The sequence below is a fragment of the Schistocerca americana genome, chromosome 3 (genome assembly GCF_021461395.2).
Source record: "Schistocerca americana isolate TAMUIC-IGC-003095 chromosome 3, iqSchAmer2.1, whole genome shotgun sequence".
NCBI lineage: Eukaryota > Metazoa > Arthropoda > Insecta > Orthoptera > Acrididae > Schistocerca > Schistocerca americana.
In genome coordinates this window covers 327745965-327767746 of record NC_060121.1, presented here as the reverse complement: position 1 = coordinate 327767746, position 21782 = coordinate 327745965, and the positions used below count along the sequence as shown (strand labels likewise).

The 21782-nt window shown below is 43.5% G+C and overlaps 1 protein-coding gene across 1 annotated transcript; it reads right to left on the bottom strand.

Annotated features, from left to right (window-relative positions):
• Positions 1-6507: 6507 nt before the first annotated feature.
• LOC124606065 (verprolin-like) lies at positions 6508-7551 on the bottom strand. Its single transcript, XM_047138028.1, has 2 exons — positions 7048-7551; positions 6508-6531 (listed from the first exon to the last, which is right to left on the bottom strand). Exons 1-2 carry the CDS (start codon positions 7549-7551, stop codon positions 6508-6510), a joined length of 528 nt encoding a protein of 175 aa, XP_046993984.1.
• Between the last annotated feature and the right edge of the window lie 14231 nt (positions 7552-21782).

The window sequence follows — 21782 nt, the reverse complement described above, 5'->3', positions numbered from 1 at the left end:
TCACGTACTGGCAGTCGGAACTGTTCCTCTTGCTATCGATTCCAGAGACTTTTTCTTCCTCAACCATGAGGAAAGTAAAAGTTATTATGAAAATAAATTTGCGTAGAATGTGCGAAGGTCTCAAATTTCTTTATGCGGTCAGGTCAGAAGCTTTTTATTATATCATGGGGAATTCCAGATTGTTTAGTATTTGTTGAACAGAAATACAAAAAGGCATATTGGTCGGAGTAACATTTCTTCGTTTGTGCAGACAAATATGACAGCGAATGCATAACATTAACATGAAATACTGTATGTGATATTTCTCTGTGCTCTAGATGTTTCACCAACGAACTGATATTACAGACTTCACCATGCGAAGTTCCTTAGCTAATCCAGTTGCGTAGTTCATTCTATTTCGTAAGAAACAGAACTTATTGATATTTCTGTTGCCTGTGAATACGAACTGACGAGCGAATCGTTTACATTTCTCCCTTGTCAGATTTTTTTACCGCTTGTACTTCACCATTCCTCATTTTCCTGAAAAGTTGTTGCAAACAAGATCTGCCAAAGGCTCGACGTTTGCTTTGTACTCGACATTATAGGATTGGTCCTATTGCAAGTAAGATGTCCTTCCCATCCTCCAATCTTCGAAGCGATTTACCCAACCAGTAAATCAGGAGAATTTCAGACTGACATTGATGCCAAAGCGCAGTGCAGCTTGGATAATTACATATTAGCAAACCATTGCTAGTCACAAAGAAGCGGAAAGAGTCAGAAAAGATCCTAGTATCGAATGAATATCGATCCAGAGATTTGGAGTTTTTGACACTGAACTGCTCTTCGTTTCTTTGGTTCTTTTCATATCATTGCTTTGCTTTTGAATGCAGACGTGACGTCACAAAACAGTATTTTACTCTCGACAGTATGTATAACAATCGAGTGTCTATTTGTGACGTTGAAGAATATAACAATGGCTTTTCAAACTACATGTAAGAAGCACAAGCAGAAGTAATTAGACTACTTTCAACTGACATCGTAATAAAGGAAGCGTCAACCTCCCAGCTTCCAGATTTAGAAAGTTAAAATCACGCCTAACTTATGAAATGTTTATTTCTGAATATTTCCCAGAACCAGCACCAACTGCGACGACGTCAATGAAGTAGCCACAGCGCTTAAGAATCAGAACAGTTGTCGATCCGTGCACCAAGATGAAATTATAACCGATGTGTCGACGATTTGCCGTACGGCGTTTAATAAAGGCACAAGTTCATAAAATCTAATTCATCTGCAAAGCTTCGTCAGCATTACTGTGGTAGCATTGTGGCTGTGGTCGTGATGGTCTTGGTGAAAAAACGAGTGGAGAGGAGATGTTGCCAAGTCTTTGGGAGGGGGAGGGGAACAAAACGGTAAACTTGGGTGGAAGTTTAAGGGAAGAAGGGGGGGGGGGACGCGCAGTGGGAGGTTACGTAATGTTACACATTTACGTTGCATCTATATGAGTGGACACGTAATGCTTATCATACGTATGTCGGTAATTTTTAGCAACGAATTTCACCGATACTGCTAATCACGAAACCCAGACAACAGAGATAAATATATGTCATCTACTGTAACACGTTACGATCTTTAACTTGACAAACAAGAGCCGTGTAGCTGAATTAATTTTACCGATGGCTGCTGTGAAACCCATACGTTAAGAAGCTGTAACAGAACCCTTTAACTTATTAACACAAATTTGATCCTTGTTGGAGTTACTTAAAATCATGATTAATTTTAAATCTAACACTCCATTTCTTTGTTTCCTACGTAATATGTTCTACGATACAGCTAAATCCGTGGCCCCGGGTTAGTGTGTTTGAGTAGTAATGAAAACTTTCTGGATACCGGGTACGAACTTCGAAGAAAGACGAACATAATGAGGAGTAGCAGAAATTACTAAACGACAAAATTAACATCTGAACTGACAACCCTTCGAAATACTCATGGTATAATATTCGAGTAATTGAGGACGTAGGGTGCAAGCGCTACTCTGAAATGTTGGCACAAGTGAGGAATTCGTGACTGGCCGCAAAAAATCACCCTAGAAAACTGATGATGGCTGTTTTTGTTTCTGTCGTATTACATTTTGCAGTTCATAGTATAGACCTACCTTCTACGTACTTGGGAATTTCCACGCAAGCTATAAAGAGATGATGATTCACCAGCCACAAACAGTTCTTCTGTTTTCCTGTGTTTATCGAACTCTTCCTCAGTTCCGTGTGACTGCATTCTTCGACTAATATTTACTTAAGTTAATAGAGCTTAAATTACTAAAGTAATATTTTTCATGAACGTGTAATAAAGTGCAATTGTACCACAACATTCTGTGAAACACCCTTCCATTTTAGTGCGTCTTTGGTACGTTGTAACATATTCACTGGCATTGTAGTTCAGCCACGCTTTGGTACGATACTGTTTCAAGAGCTGTTTTGTTGTGGAAGTTGGTCAAGATACAAAACACGCATATAGACTGCATGTATGCGCAATACTATCTTTACAGATATATTATTCGTTTGAGGAATATTTTACTAATAGATCTCTATATTTATATTGAACGGCGATTGCTCAAAAAAAGAACGCGTGTGCTTCAATGAAGCGTGATGCACAAAATAGTTATCAGAAGGACTCAGAAGACTCTAAGATTGATCTCTGGCGATGCTTTTGTTTTCAGGAAAGTATCGTTGTCGGAAGATCGTAAGTAAATACTGAAAGACTTGAGTAAAATGGCGTTAAAATGACAGTTTTATTTGAAATTCGATAAATGCAAAATAATGCCTGTAACGAAGGAAAAGAAACCAATAATATCAGATTACAAGATTAATGGTGAACACGGTGAGCATCTAGTGATTCAGGGAATGCCAGGGCTGGGTAGAGTGGCGAACATTGCTTGCTATTAATATTTCATTTAACAACATGCAAGAATTTTCAGTTTACAGTAAATTGAGAACCTTCTTAAAAAATACCGTAAATCATCTACCAGAAAGACAAATGGAAAGCCCCAAAAAAAGGGATGGTTACCATTATATTAAAAATGAGATGAATAATTTGCTCTGGAGAAACTCGCGGAATAGAAACAATTCAGAAAAAATATACAAGATTTATAATAAGCTCAAAATAAGTGGGTTCAAATGCTTAAGTTATATCGCACTATATGCATGAAAGTTGCTCTAATTAATTATATCCACAGACACCGTCAAATTATAGAATAACAAGAAATCAGAATTATATATATCTTGAAACCATTTCTTTAATCAAGTGCACAAGCATCACTAATCACAAATACAACTTGATTGACTGAATACCACTGTGTGAACAGTCGGAAATAAATCACGACGCATATACTCAGAAGCAGGTGTGATCAGTTGGCTCTGGCTCTGAGCACTATGCGACTTAACTTCTGAGGTCATCAGTCGCCTAGAACCTAGAACTAATTAAACCTAACTAACCTAAGGACATCACACACATCCATGCCCGAGGCAGGATTCGAACCTGCGACCGTAGCGGTCACGCGGTTCCAGACTGAAGCGCCTTTAACCGCACGGCCACAACGGCCGGCGTGTGATCAGTTACGAACATTGCAGTAAACAGCAGTGTAGTAATCATATGGTGAACCTTTAAACAGATTAATGACCCATATACCCCACACAGTGCTAATATCTCTTCTTTGATGTAAATACAATACCGGCCGTACAGCGGGCGGACTTAAGAACTTGCTCCGCTCCCAGGGAAGCGTTTTAAGCAAAACACACGAACCCAGTTCAAGAGCCGGCCGTAGTGACCGAGCGGTTCTAGGCGCTTCAGTCTGGAACCGCGCGACCGCTATGGTCGCAGGTTCGAATCCTGCCTCGGGCATGGATGTGGGTGATCTCCTTAGGTTAGTTAGGTTTAAGTAGTTCTAGGGGACTGATTACCTCAGCTGTTAAATCCCATAGTGCTCAGAGCCATTTGAACCATTTGAACTACCCAAGCGCCTCTTACAAATCCGTACTCTTCGGCTGCTCCACAACATTCTGTCCTCTGGTCACAGCGAGCCTCCCTCATTGGCTTCGGACGGCACCGACTAGTATAGGGACTGAGCAGACAATATTTGGAATGGGAAACCGGAACCGGAAACGTACTGTTTCCGTGCTCAAGCCGTTTAAAAACATGTTTGTTAGGTGTAGTCGTGATGAGAGGTGCTTACATCGGATCACCTGATGTCATTTGACATCTATTCTACCTCTCTGACCTGGTTCCATCCTCATTGACATATCCGTCAATGTTAGAGCAACATGGCTGAGTAACGTTTGCAGAATACATCGAAAGATCCTTCCGTATGGCGAAGTTCGCGGCAATGGAAGAGCTGCTTTTCGCCTTTATCAAGATCGTTGTCCTAAACGTATAGCCTTTTCGCCACAATTACGCAACGGCTTCGCGAACGGCGTACCTTCACCGTCAGTAGGCAAAACAGATGCCGCACACTGGAACTGGAACAGACGGAACTGCATCATGTTGAAGAGTAACCGTTGACGAGTACACGAACTATTGCGCGTGCAGTAGATATTGCTCCCAGTACCGTCTGGTATGCTCTGCATGACCAAAAACTACAGCAATGCGACCTCTAAAGGATACAGTGACTAGTGCCCGCCGATTTTGCACCACGCTTTGAGTACTGTACGGTGTTTCTGCGCCGCTGCATCAATGAGCCCACAGTGTTTACACGGAGCATTGTCTTCACATATGAATTTAAGTTTACCAAGAATTGTGTAATCAGTACCTGAAACAGCTATGTCTGGGCAGACCAAAACTCACATGCCACTCATGTCCAGGGATTCCAACACAGAATTGGTATCACTGTGTGTGCACGTCTTCCGGATGGTCATGTGACTTGACCGTACAAGCTTCCACCCATCTACCTGATCTTCCTAAGACAACTTTTGGGCGTGTTGTTGGCTGCTGTGTCACTGAAGTCCTTCAAGATACGAAGATACGTGGTTTCAGCATGACGGTGCATCCGCTCACTTTTCACATCAAGTTCGGGAACATCTCTTGACCAACGATTCTGACACAGATGGATAGTCCGAGGTGGCCCAACTGCAAGGCCTCCACGATCACCGGATTTAACTCCAAGGGACTTTTCCCCCGAGGGTCGAATGAAAAGTCTGGTGCGACTCCTGTAGAGGCAGAAGAGAATCTGGCAGCACGTGTTTTGTCGCTGCAGGACAGATTGCAGAGAAACCAGGTGTGATAGAGAGTGTGTACCACATCATTCGTATGGAACAATGTGAGTACTGAACTTGACGGTAGCCACATCGAACCTTACTTATAGTGGATCAGAATGCTAACATCCTTTTGAAAAGGACAAAAACGGTTTAAGTTTAAACAACATTGTTTGTGAAAACTAATCAAATTTCATTTTTGTTTCTTTGGTTACTAATGAGTTGTAAAACATGGGGTGTACTGGGTCATACCTAATAAAGTAACTGTAAAAGCGAACGCGTTACCAATTGTTTTCACATGGTTGTAGCATGCTATGTTTCCGGACATGGGTTCCAATTCAAAATATTATCTACTCATGTCCCCTTTCTAGCGGCAGAAGTTTATAAGCGGAATTTTAGAGCACCCTGTATATTCTACTCCGTAACTTCTCACTTTTACTAAATTTTTGACTCGTCCATCACTATCGTGAAACTGTTTTGTACTGACTGTTTTGTACTCTGGCTGACATATCTCGTTAGTATCGATATTTGCATTCCATTGCCTACTCTTTGTATTCCGTGCGGTTTGCACTCACTGCTAAGCGACGTACTTGTTTCTACCGAGTAATAATGAAACTGCAGCTTCTCGCGAAGGTCCGGTATAGACCTGTAATTGTCGTATGGCAGCAAAACTTGGTAGACATGCTAATGTGCTAATGCGGAACCGATTTACGCAGGAAAAAATTATTTCCAACGTCCGTCATGAGATTCAAACCTGTAGCTGTTGATCACGTCGTTTTACAAACGCTCACTGGACAACTTGTGTAAGCCCTGTTTAGTACTAAAATAAACATTACGCCTTTCCCACTTGTTTCATCCTTTTTGCCCACGTTCTTTTTTTTTTCTTTTTTTTTTTTTTTGCACTTATAACATATAACAATTTTATTTCAGTTACATGATTTTAATATTTTGCACTCACAAAATTATCACTAACTCAAAGAAAGAAAATACTCACATATGAACATAAGCTGCACATTACAATGAAAGTTAACAATAAACAACACAAATGTAAACGTAAAACTTTTGCTTGCATGTGAATAATCAGCAAAGTGTTGAAGATATATGCAGTGAAGTCCACAGCATGAACTGGTTAGTCCACTAAAAAGTTAGCTCTTTAATCACATAACAACAATTATTGTAATAGTATGAGTTCTATAAACACAGTACAAAAATAATAAAAATGAAACGATTATGAAGGTGTCAACAGACATAGCACAATGAAGTGATGATGTATAAGTCATATTCACTTTCATGTATCAATAATACTTTTATGCTGGAAAACAAGAGTTAATTCACAAATGGACCTGTACAAAAACTTAACCAAATTATGTTTTGTCTCTGTATATACGAAGTAACGTATCTCAAAAAAATCTTCTGTTGGGATTTAAGTTCTCTAGTATCCCCTCATGCTACAAACCAAAATGTTTAAAGGTTTTTACATGACCTATGACAACACAGAAATTGACCAGTATGATGTGACCAGAATTACACAAATAAGGATGGTGAGAGGGGAAAAAAAGCCAATACAAAAATAAGGTGCTCTATCTTTTGTTATGTTAGTTGTCATGCGGCAGCTCTCTCCTTGCATTTAACATCTTTAATCAGTGCCTTTTCTCTGCCATGCAAAGCTAACCACCACTACTGTTCTAAAAACCCTACTTATAGCCTCTCCAACTTTATAATTATGAAATGTTTACAAAGTAATGGCATACGAAAATTGACAAAACAGTCTGCACATAAAACTGTCAATTTTATTGCATATTATTTTCCATATGATAAATTTTCTTACTGTTGGCATTGATGGCTTCTGAGATGGAGGTGGAGGTTGTGGCGGTGGACTCCTGTTGTTAATGTCATAAGGATATGGACGCCTGTCGGAATCCTGTCTAGCATTGCTGGCAGGTGGAGAATGTCTTGACTGAGTCATGTTTTGTAATGCACTGCCTGTGTCTCCTAGTCTCCCAGTTGGTCGCAGTTTTGGCATTTCTCCCTTGAAAAGACCACCGAGGCCATTGTTTTTTGGGAAATCTGTGCTGCTGCTGTTGAATCTAGTGCTGCTACTGCTGCTGAAGTTAGTGCTTCCATTAATGCTACTACTGTCTGAACCTTTGACTTTCCCTGAGATTATTGGAGCACTTCGATCACAGGTAACAGTTTTTTTTAGAGTTGTGCCCTTCCGAATTGACTGCAGCAGTTGATTCCTACTTTCATCACCAGCAAGTTTTGGTGTTCCGCCTCCAAAAACAGGTGGTGGAGGTGGTCCAGGTGGTGGTGGAGGGGGTGGGAACGGCATGTTGCTACTCCCACCTCACCCACTAACCTATTGCCCGTTTGAGGACGGTCGAAAACTCAGGTTTGAATTGTTAAAGACTCTACCCACTTTTTTTTTTTTAATCTCATTTTGTTCTCATTCGTTCGTTGTATCTGCTCAGGGCGGACGTCGTAAGACACCCGTGTCAGTTCGTTGTTGATCGGTGAACTCAGTTTTTTTTATTACAGAAGGCAGCTAACCCTCTGACCGAACACGCTGAGCTACCGTGCTGGCATGTTCCAGTCCTAGTCCATTTCCTATAGAAAAATGTCTTCTCATCTTTGTTGCATTCACTGCGCTAGATTTACACCTGTTGGCCAAAACTGAAACTAATTTTTCCCAGAGTAAATCTGTTCCGCAACAATACGTTGGCATATCTACCAACTTTCGCTGCCGTGCGATATGTACAGCTCGTATGGGCCTACTTTAATTACGAGGCTTATTCGGAAAGTAAGGAACGATTGGTCGCGAAACGGAAACCACAGTGAAAATCCGATCACGTTTTGCACAGATGTGTTGGGCAGTGTCTTCAGTATGCCCGTCGATCGCGTTACGTCGTTCCTTTTAGTTCTGAGCACACAGAGAGCACATAAAGATACCTAGAGCAATAGTGTCTCCCGCCAAGTAAAAGTGCCTGGTGAGAAATTTCGCCTGAAGCTATACAGCTAACATTACATAACTGTCGTGCGTTTTATTATTCAAGACAATTCTCAGCCGAATTCTGCAGGGGCAATGAAGATGCTCCTGCATCGTTTTCAATTGGAAACGTTTAATTACCCACAATACAGCCCGTAATTCTCCCCCTCTGAGTTTCGTCTCTGCTCACACGGACCACTAGCTATGAAGACAACATTTTGGCACAGACAACGCGCTGTAGGCCAGCGTAGAGAATTGCCAGAAAGCACTGTCGGCTGCCTTCTATAACGAGAGTATTGAAAATTTGGTACAACGCTACGACAAACGTCTAAGTCGAATCGGTGACTATGGAGATAAGTGGCTGAAAGTTGTAGCTAACTGTTGCAAATAAAACAGCAGCTCGTCTTGTCGGTTTCTAATAACCTATTATGTTATTCTTCAACGTAATACCGATTTACGTATTTTTGTCGATTACTGTTTTAATAGTTGCATTCCTTTGTTTCCGTTGTCGTAGTATATAATATGTATTTGTTCATTGTTCTTGTCATTTAAATTTTATTTTTATTATTGGAGCTCTGCTACAGCTATAATGCTACAGGTGTCAGGTGACGGTTTATATCTAACACCGGTAGTAGCCTACGATGAAAGAACGTAATACAGCTTTGTGTTATGAATGTTGTGAAATATAACGGGTGATCAAAAAGTCAGTATAAATTTGAAAACTGAATAAATCACGGAATAATGTAGATAGAGAGGTACAAATTGACACACATGCTTGGAATGACATGGGGTTTTATTAGAACCAAAAAAATACGAGGGCTATCCACAAAGTACATTACGTTTTGGAATTAAAAATAAATAAAGTATTGGAAATTTTTTGTATTATATACAGATGAAAGCCACACTTAAATACTACTTTTCTACATAGTTGCCATTTAAATTAAGGCACTTATCGTAGCGATGGACGAGCTTGGAAATTCCTTCGTCGTAAAATGCGGCCGCCTGCGCCTTCAACCATGTGGTTACCTCTTCTTGAAGCTGTGCGTCGTCATCAAAACGCTCCATAGCCCACCACTTCTTCATTGCTCGGAATAAGTGGGAGTCGCTCGGTGCCAGGCCGGGACTGTACGGCGGATGAGGAAACTACTCCTACTTAAAAGTTTCGAGAACTTCACGAGTGGCATTTGCCGTGTGGGCCCGGGCGTTGTCGTGAATCAGCAAGATCTTTGAGCCCAACTTTCCCCTGCGCTTGTTTTGTATTGCTCTTCTGAGGTTGTGCAGAGTTTGGCAATACCTTTGAGAGTTTATTGTAGTGCCTCTTTCCAGGAAATCCACAAAAATCACAGCCGGCCGAAGTGGCCGTGCGGTTAAAGGCGCTGCAGTCTGGAACCGCAAGACCGCTACGGTCGCAGGTTCGAATCCTGCCTCAGGCATGGATGTTTGTGATGTCCTTAGGTTAGTTAGGTTTAACTAGTTCTAAGTTCTAGGGGACTAATGACCTCAGCAGTTGAGTCCCATAGTGCTCAGAGCCATTTGAACCACAAAAATCACACCTTTTCTGTCCCAAAAGACAGTTACAGGAAATGCTCAATATGTCCACCATCACTCCTCAACAATAGCTGTAGTCGAGGAATAATGTTGTGAACAGCACTGTAAACCATGTCCGGAGTTATGGTGAGGCATTGGCATCGGATGTTGTCTTTCAGCATCCCTAGAGATGTCGGTCGATCACGATACACTTGCGACTTCAGGTAACCCAAAAGCCAATAACTGCACGGACTGAGGTCTGCGGACCTGGGAGGCCAAGCATGACGAAGGTGGCGGCTGGGCAGACGATCATCACCAAACTACGCGTGCAGGAGATCTTTCACGCGTCTAGCAACATGGGGTGGAGCGCCATCCTGCATAAACATCGTACGTTCCAGCACGTGTTTAGCAGCCAGGCTGGGGATGATGCGATTCTGTAACATGTCGGCGTACCTCTCACCCGTCACAGTATCAGTTACAAAACCAGAATCACTCATTTCCTCGAAGAAAAAAAGCCCGATAACGGTAGATGTGATAAATCCAAACCATACCGTGACTTTCTCGTCGTGCAATGGAGTTTCCACGACAGTTCTAGGATTTTCGGTAACCCAAATTCTGCAGCTGTGGGCGTCGACAGACACTCGGAGCGTGAAATGAGCTTCGTCGGTCCACAACATTTTACTCAACCAATCGTCACCTTCCGCCATCTTTTGAAACGCCCTCACGGCAAATGCCCTCCGCTTCACTAAATCGCCAGGTAACAGTTCATGATGGCGATGGATTTTGTACAGATAGCATTGGAGGGTACGCCTCAGTGCCAACCAAACTGTAGTGTATGGAATGCCGGTGCGACGTGCGACTGCACGAGCGCTGACTTCCCCGTGCATAGACGAACCCGCTACAGTCTCCATTTCTTCCTGAACTGTCTCAGCAGCATTACGCCTTGTGCTCGGTCTGCCACTACGGGGTCTATAGTCTAAACAACCCGTGGCTTCGAACTTCGAAATTGTTCTCGCAACAGCTGCATTTGTCAACGGACCTTTACCCGTTCGAATCCCCTTCCTACGGCGATAGGATCGTAACGCTGAACTAGCACATTCCCCATTCTGATAATACAGCTTCACTAAACGCGCCTTTTCAGGTAACGTCAACATGCTGCGACTGCTGGCGCATCTGGTTCTCTCTCTCATTACAGCTCCTTTTATACATGATTGCCATGCGCAGTCACTGACGTTTTGCTGTCCAGCGCCAGTTGTCGGACATTCCGTGAACTTTTTTTTTTTAGTTCTAATAAAACCCCATGTCATTCCAAGCGTGTGTGTCAATTTATACCTCTCTATCTACATTATACCGTGGTTTATTAAGTTTTCAAATTTATACTGACTTTTTGATCACCCAGTATATGCGCTGTTGGCAACTGCCCAAGGAAAACACATAAAAAATGAGACTTTAACAAGGGACCCCTTGAGTGAGAGTCTCAAAGGGTCAATGATGTTTGTGGCATTCGATGCAACACGTATTGTCTACCATGCAAACACAATATTGACTGCTATTGGCAACAGAGGGCGGAACTGAAGGTATCCAATGATGAGCACAGCATGAGGCTACGGAACGCTTAGTCGACGAGTAACTCACAACAGGGCTACAGGCCTAGTGGTGCTGATACAAAGAAGTGCAGCGGGAAATGATAAACAAAGCAAACATTGCATTACATCTGTAACAACAGACGCTAAAGTTGACATTTCGTCAGGAAGTAAGCAAGTAATTTCGCAGAGTGAGAAAGAAGTGGCAGATGAAATATTAGCGTTTCTGCAAGATGAGTCACTGGAATGTGTGTGTGACGTATGCGCTCAACCATGCGGACAATGTTCATGAGCAGTTCAGTGATGGGGATTTGTACTTAACAAGTGAAAGTCATATTGAAACAGGTGTTGAGCCATGAAGCTCGTCACCCGAGTCGGGCAGGGAGCCACAAATGCCGTCTCCAGTGAAAAGTAGCAAAGAACAATCGTTGCACAAGGACAGGGTACCGTACGTGCAAGACGATCCACAGTATAGGAAAAAAAAAAGGTCCGCAGCAATGTGACAGTGTAGTGCGTAAGAAAAACTACGGCTGCTCAGTGAGAACAAGGCGCAAGTGTTGCAAAAACTGTCGTTTGCGCGCGACATAGATTGCAGTGGTTTCAAGGGAAACAGTTGATGGCTGCATAATTTCAAACATTGTTGCAGAATTGCAAGACGTAAGATAATAAAACTTCAAAGAAAGTGTTAACTTCACGAAGCACAGCATACTGCGGAATCGGCCCAAAAATTTAGATGAGATAACCGAACTTATCCCACCGTTTGTCTTCAACTCCGACCAGTCGGGATTCAAAGAGGAAATGCAGATGAAAGGAACCCTGAAAATTAGAGGTGCAAAGAGAGTTGTATTAAGGTCAACTAACATCAATACCTTAGCGCATTCGTAGACAGCTATGCTGACTATTAATCTGAATGATAAACTGGTGGAAGGTTGCAGGTATTCTGCCCCTACGATCCTGTCTCGTGTGCATGATCTTGCAAGGACAGTAGGAAATATTCACGTCTCAGGAAGCAAGAAGGGAAAATGGGCATAAGAGAACTTCAAGTATCGTAGGATACAACGTTCTTTTGCATAATTTAATAAACATCATAGTCCTTTAGAGCAAACTATTCCTTTCGAAAAATGTATGACATTGCAGTTCACACCACCTGGAACCACTGGCCAAATTCAGTCTCTGGATGTTTGTTTTTTCCGTAGGTATGAGACATTATTGCACTATCTGCAGCTAAGCCTTAAAGGGTAGCCAGTTTCACGATGTGTTGCACGGCAGACTGTTTCGCATTTGGTTGCATGCCATCACATTCCATCAGTTGCCATCACCCCGTTACACCAATACGATTCTACATATATTCTTTAAGAGTGTATGCCTAGCTGAACGTCCTGCGCGTTTCGTAATTCCAAAGGATCTTGACGGTGCGATCGTTTGTGATCACTTGGCGCGCCATTTTTCATTCGATATTCATGGTGCAAGTTAATTGCTTACTTTGAGCATTTCTTGAATGTCCATTTTCTGAAGAGTAATACATATGTCCCATAAAAGGCTGTTCTATGCAGCTTCCGGACGCCAATTTTCTGTCGCCCTCCTGATGCACAAGGTGGGTCATTTACAGCTAATATTTTTCCAGTCATAATTGTTAACACAACACTTTCGGATGAACCTTATTAAAGACCGAGCATGCGACCTCGCACTCAAGGAGTTCCTTGTAAGACACCTTAGGGTGAGCCCATCTCCCCTGGTCTTGCGAAAACCAACTCTAATGTTGATGACGCACGGTAGACTCACAATTGACAGACGCGTTCCGTGAATGAAAACTGAGTATTTGTCATCGCAATACATGGGGTCACGAAAGGCAAATTTTCATAGGAATCAAGGCAAAAAACTTCCTTGAATGCTGCTCGTGTACTCGTATGCTAAACGCCCCGCAACTGGAGCGCCGCTAGGGTAGCGGCCAAAGCATTTGATTGGGGGGAAACGAGCCTGTGTTCGATTCGCAAGTGCATTCATTACTTTTTCTCATTTCTATTTTTGTTTTCGTTTCGAAATAGGTGGAAATAAGGAGGATAAGAGGGTAAGTAAACCAATAAGACATAATAATAGGGTAAGGAAACTTCCTGGCAGATTAAAACTGTGTGCCGGACCAATACTCGAACTCGGGACCTTTGCCTTTCGCGGGAATGTGCTCTACCATCTTAGCTACCCAAGTACGACTCACACCCCGTCCTCACAGCTTTACTTCTGCCAGTACCTTGTATCCTACTTTCCAAACTTTACGCAAGCTCTCCTGCGAACCTTGCAGAACTAGCACTCCTGAAAGAAAGGATATTGCGGAGACATGGCTTAGCCACAGCCTAGGGGATGTTTCCAGAATCAGATTTTCACTCAGCAGCGGAGTGTGCGCTGATATCAAACTTCCTAGCAGATTAAAACTGTTTGCCGTACTGAGACTCGAACTCGGGAACTTTGCCTTTCGCGGGCAAGTGCTATACCAACTGAACTACACAAGCACGACTCACGCCCACTTGCCCGTGAAAGGCAAAGTTCCCGGGTTCGAGTCTCGGTCAGGCACAGAGTTTTAATCTGCCAGGAAGTTTGATATCAGCGTACACTCCGCTGCAGAGTGAAAATCTCATTCTGAAGTAATAGGGTAATCAAATAAATTTCTTAGAGTGATAAAGAGTTACATGCCCTCCATTTCTTAAGAACAACTAGATGAGCGGTATTTGTTATATGAACATTTGAAACAAATATACTAGTGGCACCAAGGACATCGAATGACTGCAATCTTCGCGAAATTACATCGTTTCTTCGGAAGATTCTGCAGAAAACCGACGTGATTTACATTTAAAAATATTTATTTTTGGGGAATTAATTTTGATGCATATCACGCAAACTATAGCACTGCCAGAAAAATCGGAGGTGATAGTTGATCATAAATTATACTGTCAATGTTATTGCATCCGGGACGTTGCGGAACTCCCGCTGGGTTTCCAAAAGCAGTTTCACTTCACCATCTAGAGGGTGTTCGGAGAGGGCAGGACTTGTAGAGGGAAGTGAGTTCATAATATTTTGAATAGGAACCCATTTCCGAAAACGTACTGTTTCCGTTCTGTGATAGTTTCAGTTCAGATATGCATCGCGTTAGCATCTGCTTCCGCTCAAGCTAATTTGACCCTGTCTTGAAATTGCGGCACTAAATGTCCGTCAGGAAATGTGGCTTCAGCCTGATGGTGTACCACCTCACTTCTCACGTGCGGTTCGGAAGACATCTTTGCAAACGATATGGTGAAGCATGGACAGCCCGAAAAGGAAGAATCACGAGGCGGCCACGATCACCGAATTTAACTAGTATGGACTACCTCTTGTCGGGTCGTATGCAAAGTTTAATTTACCAGACACCTGGAGAGATAGAGGGAGATCTCTTCGGACGAGTTCTGGCAGCTAAGCTAGAAATTCAAGAGACACAATATGGCATGGAGAGTGTGTACCAGAACATGATTCGCAGGTACAATGCCTGTAAGTAACATTGTTGGTGTTCGCTTCATCCAAACGCTGTTGTAATGCATCAGTACTGTTCTGTGCGTACAGTAGGTTGGGTTCCTTTTTGTTTTGGGGTAATGTTTAAGTGTTTATACACACAAATGTGCTTAAATGATTAACGAATGTTTCGTTATAACTGCACTGCGTCACGCCTAATTCAGTTCCTCAAGCAGAAGTGGATGAATTAATCATTTGAATTGAAACATTGAAACCGTTGGAGAACAGAAACTGTACGTTTCAGGACATGGATTCCTCTTCAGAATATTATGTACTCCCTCCTCTCTACAAGTCCCAGAAGCTAGTAACTGACACTTCCGAACATCCTGTATAAACATGCTAGCGTATATGGCAATACTACACTCCTGGAAATGGAAAAAAAGAACACATTGACACCGGTGTGTCAGACCCACCATACTTGCTCCTGACACTGCGAGAGGGCTGTACAAGCAATGATCACACGCACGGCACAGCGGACACACCAGGAACCGCGGTGTTGGCCGTCGAATGGCGCTAGCTGCGCAGCATTTGTGCACCGCCGCCGTCAGTGTCAGCCAGTTTGCCGTGGCATACGGAGCTCCATCGCAGTCTTTAACACTGGTAGCATGCCGCGACAGCGTGGACGTGAACCGTATGTGCAGTTGACGGACTTTGAGCGAGGGCGTATAGTGGGCATGCGGGAGGCCGGGTGGACGTACCACCGAATTGCTCAACACGTGGGGCGTGAGGTCTCCACAGTACATCGATGTTGTCGCCAGTGGTCGGCGGAAGGTGCACGTGCCCGTCGACCTGGGCCCGGACCGCAGCGACGCACGGATGCACGCCAAGACCGTAGGATCCTACGCAGTGCCGTAGGGGACCGCACCGCCACTTCCCAGCAAATTGGGGACACTGTTGCTCCTGGGGAATCGGCGAGAACCATTCGCAACCGTTTCCATGAAGCTGGGCTACGGTCCTGCACACCGTTAGGCCGTCTTCCGCTCACGCCCCAACATCGTGCAGCCCGCCTCCAGTGGTGTCGCGACAGGCGTGAATGGAGGGACGAATGGAGACGTGTCGTCTTCAGCGATGAGAGTCGCTTCTGCCTTGGTGCCAATGATGGTCGTATGCGTGTTTGGCGCCGTGCAGGTGAGCGCCACAATCAGGATTGCATACGACCGAGGCACACAGGGCCAACACCCGGCATCATGGTGTGGGGAGCGATCTCCTACACTGGCCGTACACCACTGGTGATCGTCGAGGGGACACTGAATAGTGCACGGTACATCCAAACCGTCATCGAACCCATCGTTCTACCACTCCTAGACCGGCAAGGGAACTTGCTGTTCCAACAGGACAATGCACGTCCGCATGTATCCCGTGCCACCCAACGTGCTCTAGAAGGTGTAAGTGAACTACCCTGGCCAGCAAGATCTCCGGATCTGTCCCCCATTGAGCATGTTTGAGACTGGATGAAGCGTCGTCTCACGCGGCCTGCACGTCCAGCACGAACGCTGGTCCAACTGAGGCGCCAGGTGGAAATGGCATGGCAAGCCGTTCCACAGGACTACATTCAGCATCTCTACGATCGTCTCCATGGGAGAATAGCAACCTGCATTGCTGCGAAAGGTGGATATACACTGTACTAGTGCCGACATTGTGCATGCTCTGTTGCCTGTGTCTATGTGCCTGTGGTTCTGTCAGTGTGATCATGTGATGTATCTGACCCCAGGAATGTGTCAATAAAGTTTCCCCTTCCTGGGACAATGAATTCACGGTGTTCTTATATCAATTTCCAGGAGTGTAGTTTGTCCACTCCAGGATCTAAATTCAGACAAAACCTGTTATCAGCAACATATAGTTTTAAAATGTTCTCAAGAATGAATTTTGTAAAATTTATATGTCAACCTGCCGGACCCGGAGCAAGTGACGTAAACATTTTTAACAAGTCAGTTGAATGATACATCCCTTGTATACCCCAAAGATCAAATTAATGATCAGTTTGTTATAAGGCACAGGTAAACATTACGCAACATTTTTCTTGAGGTTGCGGTACTGCACCGTGTAGTAAAACGTTATTTTGTGTATACTACTAAATGCTTTTGTCCCTTATCCGATAAAGTAAGTTGAAAGCTCGTCTGCGAAGCAGTCTTACTCTTTACTGCTCTCATACGAACCAAGATGTTTGAGAAATTTATTTGCCAACCTTGTCATTATTCCTTATTGGTTTACTTACCTTATTAGAAATGAAAACAAAATGAAAACACTTAGGGAACGAACGCAGGTTGTCTGCCGCCGAGCCAAATGCCTTTGAGCCTGCCGGGGTGGCCGAGGGGTTCTAGGCGCTACAGTCTGGAATCGCGCGACCACTACGGTCGCAGGTTGGAATTCTACCTCGCGCATGGATGTGTGTGATGTCCATAGGTTAGTTAGGTTTAAGTAGTTCTAAGTTCTAGGGGACTGATGACCTCAGAATATAAGTCCCATAGTGCTCAGAGCCACTTGAATTTGAAATGTCTTTGACGCTGCGCCACCGCAGCTTTAATTGCAAAGCGGTTACGTTATGGGTATCTTTCCTCGGTTTCTAGGAAAATATGAGTTTGCGGCCACACATATTATGACGAAAAGTTCTCAGTTTTCGATTACCTAATGATCTTGTCAATTTACAGTATATTGCGCGTCATGAACTTTAGGAGAGGCTTTCTCAAAAACGGAGGGCTGTTGAGCCAAAATGTGTTACAATTTCATTTTAGTTTGTACAAAAGCGACTCGCCAAATTTAAGCCGAATAGGTTGGCCTTACCCTTGTAAGAAGCGATATGAAAAACACATAAAATCAGTACTAGGAAAGACCTAGACCGAATGGAAAGGTTCAGGGAAAGCACAGTGCGTCTCTAAACGAATTTTCATAAACTACAGAAGTGCGACCAAGTCTAGAGTATTGTTACAGCGTTTGGGATAGTTATGAAGTAGGCATACCAACAGAAATTCAGATAGTCGCTGTTGGGATCGTAACAGGACGGTGCGGCCCATATGAAACTGCACCATAAGTGCTCGGTGTAATTAGGTATACGCTCTGTCGTAAATTTAGAGAAGCCGTACTCGAAGAAGCATTGCGATCGTTCTGCTGGCACGTTTGTCTGGACTTCTTGGATAGAAATACCGAGAACGAAAGAGAATAGGGTGCGTACTAAGTCACACAGGCCGTATCTTTTCCCTCGCCCAGTAAGCGATTAGAGCGAACGGCCTTGCCGCAGTGGTAACATCGGTTCCCGTCAGATCACCGAAGTTAAGCGCTGTCGGGCTGGGCTTGGATGGGTGACCATCCGGGCTGCCGAGCGCTGTTGGCAAGCGGGGTGCACTCAGCCCTTGTGAGACAAACTGAGGAGCTACTTGATTGAGAAATAGCGGCTCCGGTCTCGGAAACTGACATGCGGCTGGGAGAGCGGTGTGCTGACCACATTCCCCTCCATATCCGCATCCAGTAACGCCTGTTGGATGAGGATAACACGGCGGCCGGCCGGTGCCGTTGGGCCTTCTTTACCTGTTCGGGAGGAGTTAGTTTTTTAGTTTTTTAATAAGCGATTAGAATAGGTAGAAAATCTATAATGTTAGTACGAAGTATCTCTCGCCAAGTACGACATAATCGCTTGCGGAATATGCTTGTCGATATAGATGTAGCTGTAGAGCGGACACTCACTACGAGCGTGCTCCTGCGGCCTCAGCTCTGTATTATCCCCTGTGGCCAATCCTCGCTAGTTTTACTACATTTAGCCCTTCACTGAAGTTCCTCCACTTCGACATGAAGTGTGGAGCTCTGTTGTAAGGAGGAGCCATTTGCTGACCTGATAACAGTTGAAAATGGTGTCTTAAAATTTTCCCAAAAACAAGTTTAAGCTGTACAAAATAAAGGGTTATATATATTAGGTTGTCACATAAGTTCGTAGTGTTTCTGTTTTGCATGTTGATATTCCGGTTGCTATGGGCTGAACCGTCGATTATCACTTTTTACTTGTAGATAGCTGCTGCTGTTTGAGTTTATACACGCCATTTTGTCATTTAGAGATAGTGAGTGGAACTTTGGACGCTATTAAGTACAGTGCCAAGTGGAGAAAGCGGAACATTTCGGAAATATTCTTCTGTTTGAGTTCAGTAGAGGGGTGACAGCAGTGGAGGGAGCCAGAAACGTTTGAGCCGTATAGAGGGATGATGCCATTAGAGAAAGCACGGCAAGATAATGGTTTTCTCGTTTTAAGGGTGTAAATGGGCTGTTTACGTTTTTATGTTGGTAACATCATGTAGCGCTCTGTATGAAAATCACTGACTGTGCTGTGTGCAGTCTGTGGCTGGTTGACATTGTTAGAATATTCGCTGTTGTAGTGTTGGGCAGCTGGATGTGAACAGCGCTTAGCGTTGTGCAGTTGGAGGTGAGCCGCCAGCAGTGGTGGATGTGGGAAGACAGATGCCAGAGTTTTGAGAGCGGACGATCTGGACGTGTGTCCGCCAGAAAAACGAAATTTGTAAGACTGGATGTCATGAACTGATATATATGTTATGACTTTGGAACAGTATTAAGGTAAATACATTGTCTGTTCTCTATGAAAATCTTTCATTTGCTAACTATGCCTATCAGTAGTTAGTGCCGTCAGTAGTTAGAATCTTTTATTTAGCTGGCAGTAGTGGCACTCGCAGTATTGCAGTAGTTCGAGTAACGAAGATTTTTGTGAGGTAAGTGATTCATGAAAGGTATAGATTATTGTTAGTCAGGGCCATTCTTTTGCAGGGATTATTGAAGGTCAGATTGCGTTGCGCTAAGAAATATTGTGTGTCAATTTAGTGATGATCAGAATAAGTAAAGAGAGAATTGTCTGAGTCCGTCCAGTTTTGCTTCAAATAACGTAAGAAGTTTTCGATCACTGTCATTTTTAAATTTCTCTAAGGGGACGTTTCAAGGGGGATCGTTTTGACATAAGTGACTTTCCTCGTTCAGGGAAGTCTCCGGGGTTTGATGGAGATCGTTTAAACGCATTAATGCACATTGACCCACGTCAATGTGCTTGAAAAGTGGCAAAGTGATGAACTGTAATCATTTCAGCGTCGTGTGACATTTGCATGCAGTGGGGAAGCTTCAAATATCTGGTGTACGGGTACCACACGCTCTAAGCTAACAATCACAAAACGGAAGGGGGGCCATATGTGCGTCTCTGCTATCTCGTCATCAATTGGCTCGTGAACAACACCGATCATTACCATCCTGCATCGTTTCTTAGGGCGAAAAGTGGTGTCCTTATACTGACCCAAGGAAAAGATAGGAATGGTTGAACCCAAACACAGTAGCAACTCCCCGTACAAACATCTGCGTGCATCCTCAAAAGATAATGTTATGCATCTGGTATAACAATGACGGTGTGGTATACTTACGAATTGTTTTATTGAGGTGTAACCGTCACTGCTGACAGTTATTGTCAACAACTGAGACGTCTTACAGACGCAGTCCAATAACAACGACCAGGAAGGCTGTGTGAATTGATACTACTCCGCGATAACGTCCTCCTCCATTATGATAAACTGACAAAAAAAACGATAAACTGGGATTGGGAAGTCATTCCACACCCACCTTATTCACGTGACCTTGCGTCCTAAGATTTCACCTTTTCCGCTCTCTATCGAACAGCCTTCAAGGAATTGTATCTCCGGATGAAAATGGCCTCTGAACATGACTCCACGAGTTCTTCGCCTTGAAACCATATGATTTCTGCAGCCGCGGAATCGAAAAGTTACCACAGCGTTGGCGGACTGTATTTATGACTGAAATCTCTATTATGTGTGTCTGTTGCGTCTATTAAAATTATGGTTAAAATGGTTAAAATGGCTCTAAGCACTATGGGACATAACATCTGAGGTAATCGGTCCCCTAGACTTAGAACTACTTAAACCTAACTAACCTAAGGACATCACACACATCCATGCCCGAGACAGGATTCGAACCTGCGACCGTAAAAGCAGCGCGGTTCCAGACTAAAGTGCCTACAAGCCGCTCGGCCACAGCGGCCGGCCTAAAATTAGGGAAAAACGCTTCGAATTTACGCACCAGCTTAATAATGTATGCACTACGTAAGATGGCAAAATAAGAATGGGAGACCAAGAGAGATGTGCTCTGATTAAAAATGATGTACGATAAGATTGCAATCTTCGTCCTCTACTGTTCACCCCATGTATCGAAGAAGTTGTACTGGATGTGAAAGGAAGGTTTATGGGTGGCATTAAAATTCGGAGCGAAAGCGTACCAAAAAAGTATTCATTGATGACATTGCTATCCTGGTGAGTGTGAAGAAGAATTTCGTGTTCTATTGAAATAATTACAGCCTAATGAGCAAATTATAGTGATTCAAAGTGAACCAACGAATGATGAAAATAAGGAGAAGGAGCAGAACTGAAATTAGCGATAAACTCACCGTCAGAACTGGAACTACGTAGGAGAGGAATGTGTCCCGCTACTTCGGAAGAGACTCAGGCATGAGAGTGTAAGAAGCAAATTAGCACAGGCAAAGCAAGTATTCCTCGCAAAAGATATCCTCTAGTATCAGAAATTGGGATTAATTTGAGGAAACAGTTTCTGAATGTGTACTGACAGCACTGTATGTTACAGGAAGACAGAAGGATGTCTTCAGGAGTGCCCCAGGGGAATGTGATCGGACAGCTCTTCTTTTCTGTATACACTGTTGTCCAAAATTAAAGCAAAAAAACGGAAATTTAGTTTGCGACAGAACGGTATATACAGTTGATAGTAAAGCAGAAACAAAGCGAACAATACAGAATATAAACAACTGTAACATGCATAACGGTAGACAAAAATGTTCTTGGTTTTTTTCCAACTCAATGGAATTGCAAACACTTTCCGAGAATTGGTTAATGTGCTCAGCGTGGGGGGTGTCCACCTCTGGCAGCAATACAT